Genomic DNA, 20254 nt, shown 5'->3' on the forward strand with positions numbered 1-20254 from the left:
GGCGTGGGAGGCCCAGGGCAGGCGGCTGCAGGGGCCCCACTGGTTATCCCTTTGCCGCGCTCACATAGTTTCTCTGCCCACTCGATGCATACCACAAAAATTTCCATGGCTTGCTCTTTGCAGTGGGGAGAGTATGTTCCAGAAAGAGGCACACCAGGGAATTGGAGCAGAGGAGGGGCACTCAAATTCAGTCAGAGAGTTTGCGGGGTGGGGTGGGGCGGGCTCTGGGCCAACCTGCCTCCCCGCGGGTCCTCGGGGCGGGGCAGCAGCAGGGGGGGCACTTCCAAAGGACCTCGCCTCCGACATCCCGTCCCCCGCCCTCCCTCCGGCCTCCCGAAGAGGCCAACTCCGCCTGCCTGAGTCACGGCTGGGGCTGGGGAGGAGCCGGGGAAAGGCGGCCCCAGCCCAGAGCGCAGCCAGCGGCCGCGGGGAGAGCAGGCTGGGCGGTCGGGGATCATGGGGGAGAGCGCGCTGGAGCCCGGGCCTGTGGCCGGAGCGCCGGCGGGGGGCCCCGTGCACGCCGTGACGGTGGTGACCCTGCTAGAGAAGCTGGCCACCATGCTGGAGGCGCTGCAGGAGCGGCAGGGGGGCCTGGCTCGGAGGCAGGGCGGCCTGGCGGGCTCCGTGCGCCGCATCCAGAGCGGCCTGGGCGCGCTGAGTCGCAGCCACGACACCACGAGCAACACGCTGACACAGCTGCTGGCCAAGGCGGAGCGCGTGGGCTCGCACGCTGACGCCGCCCAGGAGCGCGCCGTGCGCCGTGCGGCCCAGGTGCAGCGGCTGGAGGCCAACCACGGGCTGCTGGTGGCGCGCGGGAAGCTCCACGTCTTGCTCTTCAAGGTCAGTCACCTCAGGCGTCCCCCAGTCCGGGGCCTTTCCCTGCTCTGAGCCACCATCGGCGGCTCCCCTCTCCCATCCGCCTACTACACCCACATTCCTGACCCTACCCTCCTCCCGCAGCATGGAACTGATTTCCAGAGAGCCGCACCCACTTCCCACAACCCTGCCGCATCCCTCCCTCACACGCCTGAACCCAGCCTGGCCAATCAAAGGCCGCTCAGCTCTAGCTCAGGCCACGTCCACGGAATTGGCTCCAAGTCCCAGCCCATCCCCAGAGGGAAATAACGGCGGTGGACGTGCATCCTCCAGTCCTTGCCCTGGCGGCCGCTATCCTGTCTCACGCCCCTAGCTGGGTCCCACCTACTTTACAAACTTCTGCAGTTCACCCCTAGCTCTCCCTCCCTCGCTCCACCCCCGCCCCCCACTCTCCTGAGCCTGCCTTTTCTTTCCCACTCAGGCTGCGGAGGCTAAGGGTGGGGCGGGTTCCCCTGGTGTAATTGAGGAATGAGGCGCAGGCTGGTGCGGGGTAGGGGGCTGCCCAGGTCAGTGCTGTGTCCATCACATGCAGGAAGAGGCTGAAATCCCAGCCAGCGCCTTCCAGAAGGCACCGAAGCCCTTAGGACCGGAGGACCAGTCCGAGCCCAGCCCAGAGCTGCTGGAGGCCGAAGTTGGGGAGAGCTCCGACGAGGAGCCGGTGGAGTCCAGGGCGCAGCGTCTGCGGCGCACCGGGTTGCAGAAGGTACAGAGCCTGCGAAGGGCTCTTTCGGGCCGCAAAGGCCCTGCAGCGCCAACGCCCACGCCTGTCAAGCCACCTCGCCTTGGGCCTGGCCGGAGCGCTGGTGGCCAGCCCGAAGCCCAGCCTGCACTGGAGTCCAAGCAGGAGCCAGAACCTCCGCAGGACGCCGAGGAAGATCCCGGGAGACCCGAGGCTGCTGAAGCAGCTGTGCTCCAAATAGAGAGTGCGGCCTGATGGTTGGTGCTGCCGGCGTCCCTTGTGCCTAAGCCTAGTCCCAAAATAAATCTTCCTCTCAAAATGCAGCATTCACGCCCAAATAAGGAGTGAATCCTGCATCCACAACCCAGCTCTGGGCTCTCCCTTCCTGGCCCCTTCAGCCTAGCACCTTGTGTCCTCTAAAAGAGCATTCACGCACACCTGTTTGCACTCACCATCAATAAAAGGAATGTCACCTAATCCAGATTCTATGTAAAGAGGTTGGGGGAGAAGGCTGTGCAAGGAATAAGACAGACGGTGGAACCTGGAATGTAGCTTCAATTCCAAACAGACCATTGCCTGATTTCTCCAGTTTCCACTGAATCCTGGGCTGTGCTCCACTGGCGCATAGAAATATCCTGCTGGCCACTTGCTCCTTAAGCACTTTCCTCATGGGGAAGCATCCAGTACAGTCCCTTGCTGTAGGTGCTCAATACATGTCAACTAGCGATTGTCCTCGTAGTCTCTTCTTCCTCTACACCTCTTAAAAGTTGAGTTTTCCAGAATTCTGTTCCCAGCCCTCTTCTCATTCTGGGTACTCCTCTGTTGACATTCACTCCCAAGTCTCTCCTACCAGCCACATACACCCCAGACCACTGTCTTGAGCTGCAGTTGAAAAGTACTTCAAACTCAATGTGTCCAAAAGAAACAATCTATCTTCTACCTTTTAATTAAGTTCAATTTCAATTCAATGGCTATTTATTGAGCACTTCCTATGTGTCATTCAAAATTGCTCCCCCTCTTGTGTTTTCTTTACCAATGAATGGCACCATCATCCACACAGACCCCTGGGAGTCCTCATTGGCTCCTCCCTCTCTGTCGCTCCCCTACCGCAAGGAAACAGTTATCCTGTTGCTTTGCCCTCTGCAATCTGTCCACTTTTTTAAATACCCATGGCCACTGCTCTATTTCAGGCCTTATCTTTCACTGGATTATTATTTGAACTGCCAATCTGATCACATCACCCTCCTGATCCAGATGCTTCAATGGCCAATGGCTCTCCATCACATTTAGAATAATGTCCAAGCTCTTGAATGTTACTTTCAAGGCCCTTTGTGATCTGGTCCCTGCCCATTTTTGTAGTGTCACCTCTTGCCACTTCCCCTCATTCTATTATTGAATCACCCTGGACTATGTGTTCTCTTTCTCATCTCTACTGTCCTGCAAAACTCAGCAAGGTACCCCTGTTTCTGGACCAGACGCTTTTCTTCCTTGCCCCCAAATTACCACCTGCACACCTCAGTGCATTAATCGTGATTGTTTGCAATTTCTCTCCTCTCCTCCCCCTCCACTAGACTGTGGTTCCTTTGCAGTAGGGACAGTTTTATTCGTTTCTGTATTTCCCATACCAAATACTATGACTGGTGCACAGTAGGCCCTCCTGAAGCAAGAGCGTCACAGAAGTGAGAAGTGGAGGGGGGTTGCCTAGGGATGGGAGCATGGTCATCCACTCATTCATTCAGTCATTGTCGTATAAAAATATTTTTTGGTACCTTCTGTGTTCCAGGCCCTATGCTAGGTCTTATGAACACCAAGATGACAATCCCTTCTGATGCCTCAGAGTTTAGGGAGGTAGAAATACATAATGAATGATATAAATGCAAGGATAGTTATACAGAGGTTATTTTGAGAGGAAAGAGGGAAGGGACAAAACCTAACCTGAAGCAGGAAACATGGGGGCTGTTTAAGGAAGTGTTCTTAGAAAAGGTACATTGTGGGATGGAAAACAGGAAAGGTGAGGGGCAGCAGAGCTCAGCGGTTAACAGTTTGGCTTCCCCGTTTCTTCATCTGTAAAATGCAATAATGATCGCCCCTATCGAGCTCTCGTGAGGATTAAATGACACAAGTGCCTGGGACAGTGCCTGGAACATAATTTCAGGTATATAATTCATTTGTCCATTCATTCAACAAATATTTACTGGACTCCGAGTGTCTGCCAGGCACCATTTTAAGAGCTGGGGATACAGTGGCACACAAGAAAGACAAGATCCCTGCCTTCATGGAGTCAGATTCTCGTAGGGGGAGACAGGCAATAAACAAATGAGCTTGTAAGCCAGATAAAAACAAGTAAACATATGAACTAGAAGGGCATTCTGGTTATGGGACCTGAAGAAAAGAAAAGAGAAAGGATACAGATAATGACTGGGGAGGCGGGGAGGAGTACTTTAGATGATGACGTTGGGGATTTAAAATGGGACCAGAGTTCAACGGTGACTTTTAAAACGATTTTCATGGATTCAGTTAGAAGAGCCAAGCCCCCACCTGCCGTGATTGGTGGGAAGTCTATTATCAGTCACTACAGGGCTCCTCCTCTTTAGATTGTACACTTTTTCCAGGAGGTTTACCCATCTCTGTGTCTCTCAGATTGGATGTCTCTGCTGCTATTGCCCCTTATCACCACACGGTGCCGCTGTAGGGGTACCGGTGTCCTGGTTGATGCCTCCTCTGACGACTCGGAGGTCTGCCTATCCAGCTCTAGTGCTCTGAACCAGGGATTCTTCCATGCAGGGCAGCTCCGTAGTAGCTCCATTTCCTCTGGAGAAATTCAGGGCTCCTCCTGCAGGCTTCCAGGTCTTTGTGAGCACACCGTATCAGCTTCCCGGCAGCCACTCCTTTCAAGGTTCTGCCATCATAGAGGGCTGGTCTGAGCAGGCTCAGTTCTCTATCGCCAAGGAAAATAAATTCTTGTTTCTTTTCCCCAAATCCTTGGAAATCCACCCAGTTCCCCCTTTTCAACGTATACACAAAATTAAGAGCCCAAATGCACATTTCTCACATAAAACATCTTGATAGCTCATTGAGAAGCACATGAAGGCTCAGAGAACCTGACCCCTAGGAACCTGAATGTTTGGCTAACTTTGAGACAGGATGGGGGGTGGGGGTGGGGTGTTACTTTTTATTTCTTCCTGATGCTTCTACAGCAGCAAATAATAAAAATCAAGTTAAAAGTAACTTAATTTCTTAATAGTTCTCTTTGTTACATTACATTCTCCATCGTCACTGCTATCATTATTAATAGATATTATTATAAACTAAAGGGAGTGGAGACACACAGGGTACCAGCTTGTCATCTGGTGTATGCGGCATTGAGGTATCTACTTTAAGTAGGGGGAGGCACGCTGGTGGATTACCAAAATTCAGAGTTTGGTTCTCAATTCTTCAGACCAGAAGCACAAATTTATTATGCGTTCCAGCATGATTAGGCTGAGACGGATTGATCTGCAATAAGCAAACTCAGAAAACACTGATTAACTTGAGTGCTGTATTCATTAATTTCCCCGAGAAGTCTAACTGCTAAGTGAACTAGAACAATCTAGCTAGCTAGTCAGAACATTTTCCATCCTGCAACAAAATCTACATGGGAAGCCAAAATAAGATTTTAAATTGTAAGAAAATAAAGCAGTGGAAACAGGATGAAGATAATGGGCAGGATTATCCAACCTGTAGGCCCATTTTCTGCTGTGATATTCCTCCTACGTGGGTAAGAAAATTTACATTCCTGGTAGGAAATTTCTTCCCTTGTTTAAGTACTGGAGATCCTTTTGACTTCCCCTTATTGAGAATTGAATCATATAACATCAGCATTGGAGGGAACTCAAAAGCCATCTAATCCACCTGCATTTCCAACACTTAAACGTCCTTTACCATCTTGCTGCCTATCTGTAGCTGGCCTATAGTTGAAAAAGTCCAGTGACGAGGAACTCACTACCTCTCAGGCAACTCTATTTTTGGACAACTTTGACTGATAGGAAACTTGTCTTTACGCTGAGATCAAAACCTGTCTTTGTCCACTATGGAAAACAGTATGGAGATTCCTCAAAAAATTAAGGATAGAACTACCATATGATCCAGCTATTCCACTGCTGGGTGTTTATCCAAAGAATATGAAAACACCTATGTGTAAAGATACATGCAGCTCTGTGTTCATTGCAGCATTATTCACAGTAGCCATGACTTGGAAGCAACCTAAGTGCCCGTCAAGGGATGAATGGATGAAGAAGACGTGGTATATATACACAATGGAATACTATTCAGCCATAAGAAACGATGAAATCCAGCCATTTGTGACAACATGGATGGACACTGAGGGTATTATGCTAAGTGAAATAAGTCAGAGGGAGAAGGTCAAATACCATATGATCTCACTCATAAGTAGTAGATAACAGCAACAACAAACAAACACATAGAGAAAGAGATTGGATTGGTGGTTACCAGAGGGGAAGGGGGGCGGTGGGGGAGGATGAAAGGGATGATTAGGCACATGTGTGTGGTGATGGATTGTAATTAGTATTTGTGTGGTGAACATGAGAACATGATGTAATCTATGCAGAAATAGAAGTATAATGATGTACACCTGAAATTTATACAATGTTATAAACCAATGTTACGGCAGTAAAAAAAGGAAAAAAAAAGAATATTAGAAAAAAAGAAACAAAAACCTGTCTTTGTGGTTTCCAACATGTGGCAGGTGGCCTCCCTTCAGCAACATCTGTACAACAAAATCCCTTTATTTTTGATGTGTGTGTCCTTGGAATCTAACCCTGGCTGGGCACCCAGGACTGACCCATCTAGGACTTCTCCCACAATCTCTTCCTCAGGCCAAACATGGCTGGTTTATTCAGCCATTCCTTGTGTTGTGTTCTTTCAAATCTTGGCCATTCTTCTGTAAATTGTTTTAGTTTACCCATACCCATTTTAAATAGGGAGGAGGCAAAGTGTGTGGAAAAATGATGGCCTTCATAAACAAAGACATCTGAACTTCATTGCTGGTGAGGGCTAATTCTCTTTTTCCAGGTCTGTTATGAAGATTAAATAAGATTTTTCATTTACTCATTCATTCATTTGACGTTTGTTGTCCTACGTGATGGAGATGGATGGTGCATTACACAGACAGGGATGCTGCCTTTATGGAACTTCCATTAAACTGGCAATCGTAAGAAAGTTTTAAATAAGTGCTGTGATAAGAGAAATATAAGCTGTTATAGGAACACACAAATGGGGAGTGGTAGTAATTTCAGAGGAGGTCTCCTGAGGAGATAAAAAATACACACTCATCTGAGTATCCTATTAATGCCCTAAATCCAACATATCCACAACTCATCTTCCTCAAGAGTCAAGATTGTCTTATTATTCACCTTAGAAAGTGTTACAACTAACACCTGACCCTTCACCCCACCCCCACCCCCATCCCTACATCCAATGAATCACCAAGTCCTGCAGATTCTTCATTAATAACTCCTGTGAGTTTTCCTCTCATAAATAACTCTAATAACTTCGGGGCCACTATGAGGACTTGAGAAGAAACCCCACACGCTGGAAGGCAGAGCTGAGAAATGGAGAGAAGTTGAGTATTGTGCTTTTCTTCTGGGCAAAATGGAGCTAATCGTACTGCCTGCATTGTAGGTTTGTTGTGAGTTACATGAGTGGTTCCATGTCAAATGCTCAGAATTGTGCCAGGCACAGGAGAGCTTAATGTTCATTGTTGTTTTGTTATGATCACTTGATCCCTAAATTCAGTCAGGCAGGAAACCAGTTCTTACCACAGACATTTTCATTTATGTGAGCTAATAAATATACTCTTTGCTTAATCCCAATTTTAGTTTTTTCAGTATACTTGACTTCCCCTGCAGCTGAAAGATTCCTAACAGATACAGCCCCACTGGCCCTGGAACCAACATGGAAGGCAAAGGCCGTGTCTTACTTAACTTTGTACCCCTAGAATCTAGCGTGATGCCTGGCACAGAGCAGGCATTCCCTGAATATTTGGAGAATAAACGAATTTATTCCAGTGAGGTGCTAGGGTCACAAGGGTGAACAAGAACCTGCCTTGAAGGAGCTGGCTCCCAGCTGAGCCCTGTTTGTTGTTCTCCGGAGCTCTGTTGCTTCCTCTCAGGGCTGACTGAGGCACAGTAGAGACAGTTCTAGGGCCCACAGTCCTTTCTGGGCCCATGACAATGTTCTAATCTTTTTTTAATCAGAAGAAAAAATGAACTTTAGGTAAATGTTTTAATATATAATATTAATATATTTGTCTTTATACCAATACAGTTGTGAAATATAATTTAAGTTTTTTTTATGGAGGAAGGAGCCCATAAGGGCAAAAGTGCCCAGGGCCCCCGGAGGTTATAATGCGGCCCTGCTTCCTCTGTCTCCCCTTTATCTTCTTCCTCTGGGGAGTCTGCATGATTTTATTTTTTCCTTATCACATTCATCCTCACATATTTGGTCCCTTAATTTGATTCTAATTTTCTCTTCGCTCTGAGATATTATTCCTTTGTTCTTTGGCTATTACTTAGAATTAACCTCAAATATTTTTTATTAAAAATGCGCTGTGCTCACTTTATGTCTTTCCCTGATCCACATAGCCCTACCCACCCTGCCCTCAGGCCCTTGGCCGCTAGCTCTGCCTCCTGGTTCAGGAGGCAAATCCTTGAGAGTGGCTACGTTTGTCTCATCTCCTAACACTGCCCGCTGTCCTGGCCATCTGGGGGCAAGGGCCAGGCTTTGGCTTGAGCTCCATGGCACCATCGCACCAGCCACTGTAGGAGGGACCTGCAGCAGCTCTAGCACTCAGGTCCAACCAAGCAACTGCCCAAGGGGACTGTTCCCAGATGAAGTGGTTCCATATGGCCCCTCAATCAATGTTTTCTTGAGAAGCTGTAGCCAGCTGTCTTATTGTACCAACATGTGTTTGTTTTCCTTCTTTGCCTCACTTCCTTCCTTCCTCTTTCTGTTTTTTTGTCTCAATTCTCCCTTTCCCCTTACTCTTGCTTCCCTGAGATTGCACTCTCCAAAAACGGGTCACAAATAGGCTACGTTTATTAAGACCCTCTCTATGCTAAGTGCTGTCCTAAGCTTTTACATTGGATTCTCATGTCAGCTCTATGAAGTAGGGATCATTATTTCAATTTTTTGGTTGAAGAAAACCAGGCCTAATGTCACTAATTATGCACTGCACTTGATTATTGGTTTAGATAATTCCCAATTTAAGAACCTCTAAATTTGTAAATGTTTCTAATTGATAGCCTATAAACTAATGGAGGACCCTACAAACCACAGCACATAGGTCTTCACATGTTTTGTTTCTCTATGCTCAACTATTAAGTCTTTAAAATTCATGATGAAGGATTAGGTCTCAATATTCATCTTCTCTGTAGAAACATTTTTTTTTTGATGAATGTTTTTCATCTGCCATTTATTTTTCTAGTTCTTTTCCTTTTTTTTCCTTAGGGTGACTTTAAATTCTGTACAATTTTTTAAGCTATTACTTATCATTGAAAGAGATGGTTTCCTCTGGACTCTATTTGGAGGAGGTTCATTACATGGCTAATGAGCCAGGGCAATGATCCAGGCCAGCAGGAACTCTCCTATGACACAGAATCCTCAGTGTGAGTTTTCCTCTTTTCTTTAGCAGTTAACAATGCAGAGTTGCTCTTTTGCTCCCTGAAATTACTTGCTGCAAGATGGTTGTCTGTTCAATTCCTTGCTCAGCTCTGCAAGCTTTACTCCTAGAAGAATGAAACTAGTTTTAAGGAAGCTCCTGCCAGCAGGCCATGGACTCTATTCTCATTGCCACAAACTGAATTTTGTTGCTTCTGCCCTTCAGGATGTGCCCGTTCACCTAGGAGAAGAGTGTTCTGCTGGCTGTGTGTGAGTCTTCGAGATTTAGTCTGATCATCCTCACTGCTATGGGAAGCACTTCCTCTTTGTGGTTTGGGCTTTCAGGTGTTTCCGAGTTTCATCAAAGACAGGCAGAATTGCATTCATGTTGCTCTTGCCTACTTTAAGATTTTTTCCAAGGTGATAAGATTATATGAAAAATACACAGGTAGAGCAAATATGGGGCACAGTGTAATAAACGTGTATCATTTCCCTCCTCCCCTATAATTTAAGAAACTTAAAATTGATTTTACAGAATAGAGATCCAAACAGGGTGATAGAATCATCTGAGCATAACACAAATATCTCTGAAAATTAAATGAAAATATAACCTCATCCATGGGAACACTGGGGAACATGATGTCAGAGCAACTAGTTTCTCATACAGCGTTCCATACAATTAATACAGAATAGTAATAAGGCAAGAAAAAAGTATAAATATGTGATGTCATTAATGTTAACGTAGCAAATGTAGAACAATATGAATTGCGTAATTCCATTAAAAATATGAATATAAACTGTATAATATATATGCCATAGAAGACTACTTTTTGATAGTAGGATGGGGAAATATCCACTTATATTTTTTTATTTTCTATACTTCTCCAAATATTTGCACTTATGACTATGTACTAATTTTGTTAATAAAAAAGGGAGAACTCTGTCTAAGTCAGAAGCCCTTAGACTGTAAGTAAAATAGCTCTCTATTTCTTTCTCTTTTTTTTGTGAGGAGATCAGCCCTGTGCTAACATCTGCCAATCCTCCTCTTTTTTTGCTGAGGAAGACTGGCCCTGGGCTCACATCTGTGCCCATACTCCTCCACTTTACATGGGATGCTGCCACAGCATGGCTTGCCAAGCAGTGCGTTGGTGTGCGCTGGGATCCGACCTGGCAAACCCTGGGCTGGCGCAGCGGAGCGTGCGCACCTAACCGCTTGCGCCACTGGGCCGGCCTCTCTATTTCTTTCTTTTAAACATATATAAATACTTCACATAATCATTGTCAAAAGAAAATTGTATATTTCTTAACCAAACTGTATATCTCTTTCACAAAAGAAGTATAAGCAGAAATCTTGAATTAAGAATTTTGTAATTTTTTCTTTATATAAATTATGGCTTTTATTCTTCCCTTTTTCTCTTGTGGCTATAGAAATATGCATAGCCCAGGAAAATTTTATTAAAAGGAGTTAAGCAATCAGCATAGGAGATACCACCACAAAGAAAAATACAACATCCACAATAATGAAATTTCATGCAGCTATCAAAAATGATTTAAAATAATTTTAATGATATGAAAAATTTCTCAAAATATAGCCATTAAAAATATTGGGAAATCAAATCATTTACACAGTAGGATTCCAGCTATGTTTTAAAATTAAAATGTGTATAAGAGGAAAAAGACCAGACCAAAATGTTAACAGTGATAAGAGGACAGGTCATATATTTTCTTCTTTATACTTTTTTCTTAGTTTCCAAATCAAGTTTTTTTTTTTTTTTTTTTGGTGAGGAGATCAGCCCTGTGCTAACATTTGCCAATCCTCCTCTTTTTTTGCTGAGGAAGACTGGCCCTGGGCTAACATCCGTGCCCATCTTCCTCCACTTTACATGGGATGCCGCCACAGCATGGCCTGCCAAGCAGTGCGTTGGTGCGCGCCCGGGATCCGAACCGGTGAACCCCGGGCCACCGCAGTGGAGTGCGCGCACTTAAATGCTTGCGCCACCGGGCCGGCCCCCAAATCAACTTATTTTTGCAATGAGTACACATAACTTTTGTAAACAGGAAAGAGTAAATATTAAAAAATATTAAACCACAATAAAATATAGGTTCAAGTAAATAAAAGCCGTCAGAAATGAGAATGAAATTTGCGTGTGTGAAGTAGATTGAGGCAACTCTATGCTGACATGTGGAGAATTCAGAGAGGAGTTGAAGAGACTCAATTCAGTAAGAGTGCTCATTTGATTGATCGAGAACGGTGTCTTGAGACTGTGTATTTATTTTTGCAGCATCCAAGTCAGGTACTTTCAGATTGTGCTGAGAAGCTAAGAAACTGCAGAAGATAGATCATCTTTGGTTAGAGCCCGAGTCTGTGCAGGCAGTCATTCTTCCCTTGACAGAGCTTTAATAATAGAGTACTCCTACATTCCAGCTGAGCGGGCTCATCTCAATCACATCAGCACAGAGAGGAAAATTAAACTGCAGCCATCTGAGTTACTCATAGGCTAAGGCTAAATAAAGAGGTGACGGGGAGAGGTGGGTGGTGATGGCATGGATCCTAAGCACTGCCTTTCAAGGCATAAATACTTATGCTGCACAGTCTCTACAAACCAGGGTTGTAACTGTGAACAGATAGAATCGAAAGACAAGAGTCTTCACTGGGGAAAAATAAGCCACGCCCTGTATAAGTACAACGTTTTGTATACTCAGTTTGCTGTATTTTTTTTTTTAATTTTTTGTTTATTGCAGTAACATTGGTTTATAACATTGCAAAAATTTCAGGTGTACATCATTGTACTTCTATTTCTGCATGGACTACATCATGTTCACCAGCAAAATACTAATTACAACCCATCACCACACACATGCACCGAATTATCCCTTTCACCCTCCTAAAGAATCCACCAGAAAACTTTTAGAAGTAATAAACGAATATGGTAAAGTTGCAGGATACAAAATCAACATACAAAAATCAGTTTGCTGTATTTAAAGCAGCATCTCAAAAAGTAAGCTTTCCATCTTCCACCTCATTTCCCCTTTACTTCTGTTAACCCTACCTTCATTTTCCCAATTGTCACTGCTCAAACATTTTGTCTCCTCCCTCCCAATCATCTCCCATGCACAGTCAACAAATCTTGAAGAAGCTAGATATGCAACGTTTCACAAATCTACTCCCTCATTTCTGTTTCATTGCCATTATCCTTGTTTCGAATTTCATTGCATCTCATATGGGCTCCTGAAATCATCTCTTAAATGTCCCTACTCGAATCTATTTGATATGTTCAGTTGGTCAAAACACTATTCTTAATTTTCTCGAAAACTGTGACCTTCTGTTTTTCTTAGCCAAAGTAACATTCTTGTATATTTGTTATATTCTGTATAACAATGTAATTATATAATATATAATGTTTCCTTCCCCACTATGCTGTAAACTTCTTGAGGGCAGAGATATACTGAATTTATCTTTCAGTCCTTCACAATGCTACATGTATACTTAGAAGTCATAAAAACTCTAGTTTCATGTAATAGTGGGCTCTTGTATGTAATTATTAACTTAGCTTCCTTCTCCTCTTACCCCAGTGCCAATTAGCTCCTTCCAAAAGCATGCCTTAGGTAAGAGAAATGGGAATGATGCTTCCTCTCTGAACCATAAAAACTACCTCCTGAGCATCTTTTTCTCCCCATATCACCAATCAGTGATGGAAATACATTAATGCACAGTCCATTCAAAATAGACAGAGGTTATCAACCCTTTCTCGTAGCTGCCTGTTTGCTGGTAGGTGTTTGTGCTTCCATCTATATTGGGGATTGATGCCTGTGAAGTGTTTTCTATTAGGGCAAAGTAGATGCAAGTTCCTGCACTTTGATGGACACAAGTTCTTATCTGCACATAACTCTGGATGACTGCTCTTATCCTGTCACCACCACATGAGATGCTCTGCTTACTTTCCTGGAAGCTCTTTGCTCTGCCACTAGGAATCTCTGCTCCTCAAGCTCTCTTCCCCTCTACCTTTGCCAGTGCCCCAATACTCTGCTGTAGAGTTGGACTCCGCTGCCCTTGCTTTCACCATGCCTCTGGAAACCCAGCACTTTCAAGCATTCTTATTTCAAAAGGAAGGTCCTATGTTACAAGATTTCTCTTCTGTCTTACCAAAAACTGAGTGCAATCTTTCTCTCAAGTGAAGGGCTGGGATCTTGATCTTTGCCCTAGGTCAGTGGGTTGGGGGACTTGACAGAATACCTCAACCAGACTCATGGTTCTTTGACTTTCAAGCATATTGCCCAGCCAGAATCTTACACATACTAAACCTTATGATAGTGGGGTGGGGGGTGTTCCTTTAAGCTTTTGCTGTTAGCCACTAATACAGCCCAGGACTGCCAGCGTATATAAACAAATGAGCATAGGATATTTGGTTATGAGCATCCCCTTCTTTTTTTCCTTCTCTAGAGGACAGACACAATAAGACTCATACTTCTCCCTAGTAGTTTTCAGGTTATACTAACGAGAGGGAATTGAATAGGAGAAATGGAGTTCTGGTCTAGATTAAACAAAAAACCAACTTAAGGCTTATTTGAAGGTGGGAGAATACTAAAACTGTAAGGATAATAGAAATACTTGAAAACAGAAGAAAAGCTACCAAAACAAGACAAGAAATCTCAACACCTACAGACAAAAGTAAAAAATATAATAATAAATTAAAGAGCTTATTACCATCAACAAAGAGCAAAGCTACAAAAGCCAAAACCTAGAGGGAATCTCTGCAATGTGGTGGACGCTTAGTGGATGGATTGTCCAGCGCTCCTTAAAGGAGCAGCCACATATATCCAGCAGAGTTATATTCTAAATGCTGATCCCTGTCCCTTGGTCACAGCTGACGGGCCAGGACTAAGCGTTCTACCCAAGCTAGCTCAATCACAGTCCTTAGTCTAGGCCAGTGGTTCTCAACCAGAGGCAATTTTGCCCCCCAAGGGGACATTCGGCAATGTCTGGAGGTATTTCTGAGTGTCACCACTGGCTTCTAGTAGGTAAAGGTCAGGGATGTTGCCAAACATCTCCCGGTGCACAGGACGCTCCCACAACAAAGGATTAGCCTCTCCAAAACGTCAGTAGTGCTGAGGTGGTGAAACCTCATGGTGGATTGATCCTTGGTGTGAGCCTTACCCCGACTGTTCCTGACTTGGATATCTATAACTAAGAATTGGGGGAAAAATATTCTTCTGGCATACGATGAAGGGTGAGATGGAGGAGCTCTAAGTTTTACTTGTCCTTGAGTCAGAGAGAGGACATTGCCTAGAATTCATAAAAACACTAGAATGAGACAAGTTGTAATTCAGATAAGTTGTTTGGTAGACAAAGAGTTGGATTTATTTTTTCTTAGCTAGTAATAAACCTCACCTTATGGCTCTTTCTCCACAGCACTCAATTTAAGAGACTGTGTTGAAGGATTAATTGAACAGTTTTTACTGTCAGTCAAAATGAACCCCTTACTCAATCTGGCCTCCAGTAATACAGAACCAGCTATTTCAGTTGTGAAGACTCTATAACCTATGCCTGTGCCTACGGTGCATGATGGAAAAAGATGGAAAGTCAATTTAAGGTAACCCTTTTGTCCCACCAATGATATTACGTAAAAAACAAAAAAACCCAAACAAACCCAGTTATGTGTGGAAGTAGTCTCATAAGGATTGGGGGAAATTTTGTTCTTTTTCTTTTCAGAAATACTAGTACCCATTATGGGGACATCTATCTGTGCCTTTGTTATAATGCGACAGGGTTCTGGGATGTGCCAACAAAAAGACACCAGTAAACAAACAATACCAGAGCCACCAGCAAAGTGAAATAAAAGTGAGCAAAAATATGTAAGATTATTTGCAAGAAGTGATTTTTAGGGCGAGATACAAAACAACAAGAGTATGTTCATGTGTGTGCATTTTTCAGACGTATTTTAAAAATTATTTTTAAATATTATTTCTGACTGTGATTTAGGTGTGATTACACAGAAAGTGGAAAGAGACATTGTGCGGTGAAGATACGTGTCACCATCACAGCAGGAAGTTAAAAGGGGCCTCAGTGATGTAGAAAAGGGCATTAAGGCTAGTGGCTGCTGACCAGGCTCGTCAATAAGTAACAAGGAGGAGTTTAACACAGAGCCTCCTGCCCGCTCAAGAGTCGTGCCTCTCATAACCATCGTCGTTGCGTCAAGGCCACCCGTACAGCCTGTCATGGCAGCCAAGTCACTGGCCATTGTGCACAGTTTGCTAGACTGTCCAACTCAGCCAGGATCCAGAGGAGAGAACAGAGAGCGCTCCTGAGACGGCAAAGTACTGAAACACTTAGGGGAAGCTCAGTGGTACCTGGGGCCCCAAAGAATGATGTCTAGAGCTAGAGATATTTCTGGAAAGCATTAAGCACTGGAAAAGGCTTATGGATCATATTGGGCTACTGAATGTTTCCATGAATTCTGTTTCTGTTTAACATCCCAGAAGATGGCCAAAAGGGCTATCCAGAGATTGCTGAATAAAACCCTGAAGTGAATGAGTCCTGAATATTACGTTCAGCTCTGGTGGGTTGGAGAGGGGTCAATCATTGTTCTTGTGGTGTGGATGGCAGTAGAGCTGGGTGTAGGAACATTTCAAACATGTCAGAGTAATTTGAAGCTGGTAGCAGGGTGTTCTCAAAGTTAACAGGGATAGTTAGAAAGAATGGGGGTAAACAGAGAATAAAATATTTTTCTGGTCAGGTAATGAACCCAAACACATCCTGTGGACTTTAATTGTTCAGGGTGAGGGGTAAGGGGTGGCTAGCATGTGACCTAGGGTGGGAAGCTGTTGGGCATATAGGACATAACCTTAAACAGCCACTTTATGGATTCTTTAATCTTCCTTGAAGCTGCCAGAAGTCAAGGTCTTTCTGGTGAATAAGGGGGTGCTGCTCACATGTTTTTTTTTTTTTTTGGTGGGGAAGATTAGCTTTGAGCTAACATCCAACGCCAATCTTCCCCTTTTTTCTGAGGAAGATTGGCCCTGAGCTAACATCCGTGCCCATCTTCCTCTACTTTATATGGAATGCCGCCACAGCATGACTTGACAAGTGGTGCACCGGTGTGCACCTGGGATCTGAACCTGTGAACCCCAGGCCACCAAAGCAGAGTGCGCGCACTTAACTGCTATGACAGCAGGCCGGCCCCTGCTCACATCTTTTAACATGGCTCTGAGTCAATGTTATGTGGGTTCTGAGCCAGGTCTCAGCAAGATGGCCCTGAACAGAAGAGAATAAATGTAAGACATTGACCTCCTTCAATGAGTTATGCTGCTGTCTATCCTGATGGCTCTGTATCAGCTTTAATTTTCACCAGAAGAACAGCTGCCTCTGTCACCTCCTCTTATTGCTGCCCCTCTTCATCCAAAGATTGTACTAATTGGCTCATAGTTGACAAGTTATCTAACATGCCATGCCTGCCAAGGAGGGAGGGTCTTGTCAGGCACTGCTTCCTGGATGGCTTTGTCATGATCAAAGGAACCAGGGTTGCCTCTGCACTCAACAGTTGTTCTCCCCAACCCCCTATGGCTGTAAGAGACCACAACCCTGTGAAACAAATCACCTTTACACAACATTACAATGGAACTTTGGTCAGATCTCAGCAAGTGGCCAGCATCGAGTTTCCAGTATATTGTTCATTTGGGTGGCACAGTTACAAAAAAGAAGAGAAATAACTAAGAAGGGATATCTTCTGCTTCAGGTCTTTTTTTTTGGGTATGCCATTCACCCCATTGCCTCTGGAACCCCTGGGAAGCTCTCTTGTTGGAGGGTGGTCATAAACATGCAATTAACCTACACCTTGTTTCACAGTCTGGGGAGAGGGCACACTACCATTATGTCTTCACAAGTGTGTATCCTCTTGTGAACAAGACCAAGCACTACTGTCTTGGGTATTGAAAATCGATTGACAATGTTGGTGATTTTAATCAATACTATCTTGGACTGTGGAAAGTATAAGTGTAACCCCACCCTGGGGCTGTTTAGTCTTGTCCTGCTTTCTAGGGTGCATAGAAAGCTGATGTTCACATGCTGCTGCTCACGTAGAGAAAAAGGAACAGTTTTTGATAGGTGCTTGGTGTCCAGTGGGACCAGGGTGACCATCTCATCCTGGGCTGCTCAGGACTGTCCCTGTTTTAATGAGCCATTAAATGTTGGTTCAGTTCCAAGTAGGCGTTAAATGATAATTTTCAAAAGTAGGTAACATCATGACTTTCATACAGATATAGGAATGAACGTGTGTTTAAGATTTTATTTAACTCATTCATGAGGAAACTAGTGAAGTGTTACAATGAGGTCAAAGGCGATTCTGGAGAACAGACACAGTTATAGGTCAGGAATATTGAAAGGAATGTGCAAATAGAGTCAAAATTGGTTTTTGATTGTTTCTCCTCTGGACAGAATTTGTTTGCATGTCTACGGACAAGACTGATTTAGCATTGCTGTCAGTTATCTACAATTTACAGGATCAGAATCAGACAACTCAGGTGCGCTTTAGAATGACAACACACAATTTTCCATTTAAGCACAAATTTCTCCCTACCTTCTCCCCACTTTTGATCAAAAGAATCTCAAAGATTCTTGATCCCAAAATGAGTCTGGCCTCATTAGATTTGGCCTGATTATTTATATAGGTGCAGCAAGAATGTTAATTTACTGTAAAGACCTTCTTTAAGTTTGCTCTGCTGGAGGTTTCCATAAGGAATCTCAGGTTGGACTTCTAAAAGCCTCTATTATTTGCTGTCCTAAGGCCAGAAAACCAAGTCCAAGAAACTCTATCCACAAGATTTCATCTGCAGTCCTCTACATTTTGGGTGATTTCCTCTCTTCTCAAAGTTCTCAAAGCATCTCCAGGATTCTGGCCTGCCGTGGAAGTGACCTCGCTTTCCAGCTCTCAGACTGGACCCTGTAAGCCAAGTACCTGGAGGGCTTTGTCAACACTGTCTCCATAAAGTCAACCTAAGTTCCCTAAAAGTTGTCAGGCACCAGCAACACCTTCTCCAGTTCGGCAGGGAGCCTCCTCCCTAGCCATCACCATCATATCCACATGGAGGGGCCTGGCAATGAGGTCATTGCTGGCATGAGTAGCCTGTCCTCTGCAAAGCAGCTGCCTGGAGGCTGTAGACACCAAAGACCATGGACTTGGGGCAGACAGGACTCATTGGATGCAATCCCCTCCCATCCTTCCAGAGCTCCTCTCCATCTGCTCCTGATTGTCTGAAGCCTTTTCCAAAAAGGACAAAAGGAGCTCACATCAGTTGTTCATAGGGCTCCTGGTCAGAAATTATTTCGTAAAGTCCCTCCCAAAGAGAATTTTCAGAAAACTTCCAAAAATCATTCAGCAGAAATATGATGCATGAACAGGGAGGACCTATAAACCACTGCTTCAATCTTCAAGACATAAGAATTTTGAATTTGAGCCACTTCGTAGCACTGTTCTGATTCTTGAGTATGGGCCATCAAATGATTGATGATTGCTTTTTGTGTCCTGTTTGAGAAATCTTTGCCTACTCCAGGGAAATCTTCCTGTCAAATCTGTGGAAGAAGCTTCACCTTACTGACAAGAACATTATACATTCAAGCTGAGTCTCAAAATTGAGAAATTAAAGCAATGCATTAAAAAGAAGAAAATATGGCAAATGCAATGGTAATTTGGACCAGTGAAATACTGCCCAATTGGGAAGTAATGCCTAGCAGGAGAAAGGTTGGAGACTTGAGGCGCAGGGATTGCCCCCTAGTGTTCGTGGTAAAGTTTGGAGTCTAACTGTAGGAAGTGAAGTGAATATCACTCCTGAACTTTATGAAGTATTCCTCCCCAGAGGAAAGGAATGGTGGAAAAGCTTTGGTGAAACAAGTTCTCTCTGTGCATATCAGTCTCTATGATATAGAAGATGTATCTGTTGATGATCCAGTTGCCAGTCTGGAATTACACTGGACATATCCTATGCATTTCTATCTCTCTACAACTTTCAGAAGGACAGCCCATATTGTGATGCTTTACACAGTGTCTTAGGAGCATATTCACATTACAGACCTGATGTTGGTTATGTCCAAGGGATGTCCTTCATTGCGGCAGCGCTGACTCTCAATTTGGAAGAGGTAGATACCTCTTCATCACATTTGGAAATCTCATGAATTGGCCTTGTTCTGTGTGGATTGCAGCAAGATGTTGAAATATTTTGGAACATTTAAAGAACTCTTTGATGACAATCTCTTCAAACTGCTTTTTCACGTCAAGTCTTACGGTCTTACACCAGACGTATACTTGAAAGGCTGCATCTTCACGAAGTTATCACAAATCACTACTCTGCTTGATCTGGCCTGTCCAGTCTGGGATGTATTTTGCAGAGATGAGGAGGAACTTTTATTTAGCACTGGGCTAGGAATCCTCCATTTATGTGAAGATATTTTCCTACAGATAGACTTGATTCATATAGCACAGTTTCTCACTAAATTGGCGGAGGATATTACGCTAGAAAAGCTGTTCAGCTGTATTTCAGCCACTCAGATGCAGAAGAGGACCAATAAATGGACTTAGATCTTTGTGTCTGTAATGAAGGATATGAAAGAAGGAGACAAGAATAACAGTACCTCTTGGAAGAGCTAATCTTCATAATTAACAAACTAATTGAAATGTAAACAAGTATTTTTAATATCAGTGTTTTGCTTCCTATGTAAGCAGCATGAAGAAAAGTTGAAGAAATCCAAATGAGTCAAGAGATGGAAAACAGCTTACCTTGAATTTTGTGTCTGAAGTAAAGAAAATAGGTAATCTATTGCCAGTATTATTAAAAAAAAGTATTTTGTAGCTAGAGCCACTTTACGAAGGAAAAAGTGCAAATGGCTAGTTCATACTCCATAATTTGGGGTGAACAGTTGAATACAATGACATTTTAACATAGTTTTGGGGGGAAAAAAGCAGTGGCTGGTTGTACCCAATTAAATACGCCTCATTCTTGAATATGACTTTCCAGACATGGCCTTGGTTACTTGTCTAATTTTTCCAATTATAT

The 20254-nt window shown here is 44.0% G+C and overlaps 1 protein-coding gene and 1 pseudogene across 1 annotated transcript; both read left to right on the forward strand.

Annotated features, from left to right (window-relative positions):
• The first annotated feature begins 340 nt into the window (after positions 1 to 340).
• Positions 341 to 2032, forward strand: CAVIN3 (caveolae associated protein 3). Its single transcript, XM_004418348.3, has 2 exons — positions 341 to 840; positions 1409 to 2032. Exons 1-2 carry the CDS (start codon positions 457 to 459, stop codon positions 1808 to 1810), a joined length of 786 nt encoding a protein of 261 aa, XP_004418405.1. The 5' UTR covers positions 341 to 456; the 3' UTR covers positions 1811 to 2032.
• Positions 2033 to 3634: 1602 nt separating this feature from the next.
• On the forward strand, positions 3635 to 19848 carry LOC101389410 (TBC1 domain family member 12 pseudogene; annotated as a pseudogene).
• Positions 19849 to 20254: the final 406 nt, after the last annotated feature.

The sequence above is a fragment of the Ceratotherium simum genome, chromosome 7, assembly GCF_057802395.1.
Source record: "Ceratotherium simum simum isolate JZ-2026a chromosome 7, ASM5780239v1, whole genome shotgun sequence".
NCBI lineage: Eukaryota > Metazoa > Chordata > Mammalia > Perissodactyla > Rhinocerotidae > Ceratotherium > Ceratotherium simum.

What these genes read in the sequence shown, in the direction of transcription:
- CAVIN3 (XM_004418348.3), top strand. Translation starts at nt 457, where the DNA reads ATGGGGGAGAGCGCGCTGGAGCCCGGGCCTGTGGCCGGAGCGCCGGCG. An exon ending in TCCACGTCTTGCTCTTCAAG is followed by an intron (nt 841 to 1,408) that starts GTCAGTCACCTC and finishes CATCACATGCAG; the next exon opens with GAAGAGGCTGAAATCCCAGC.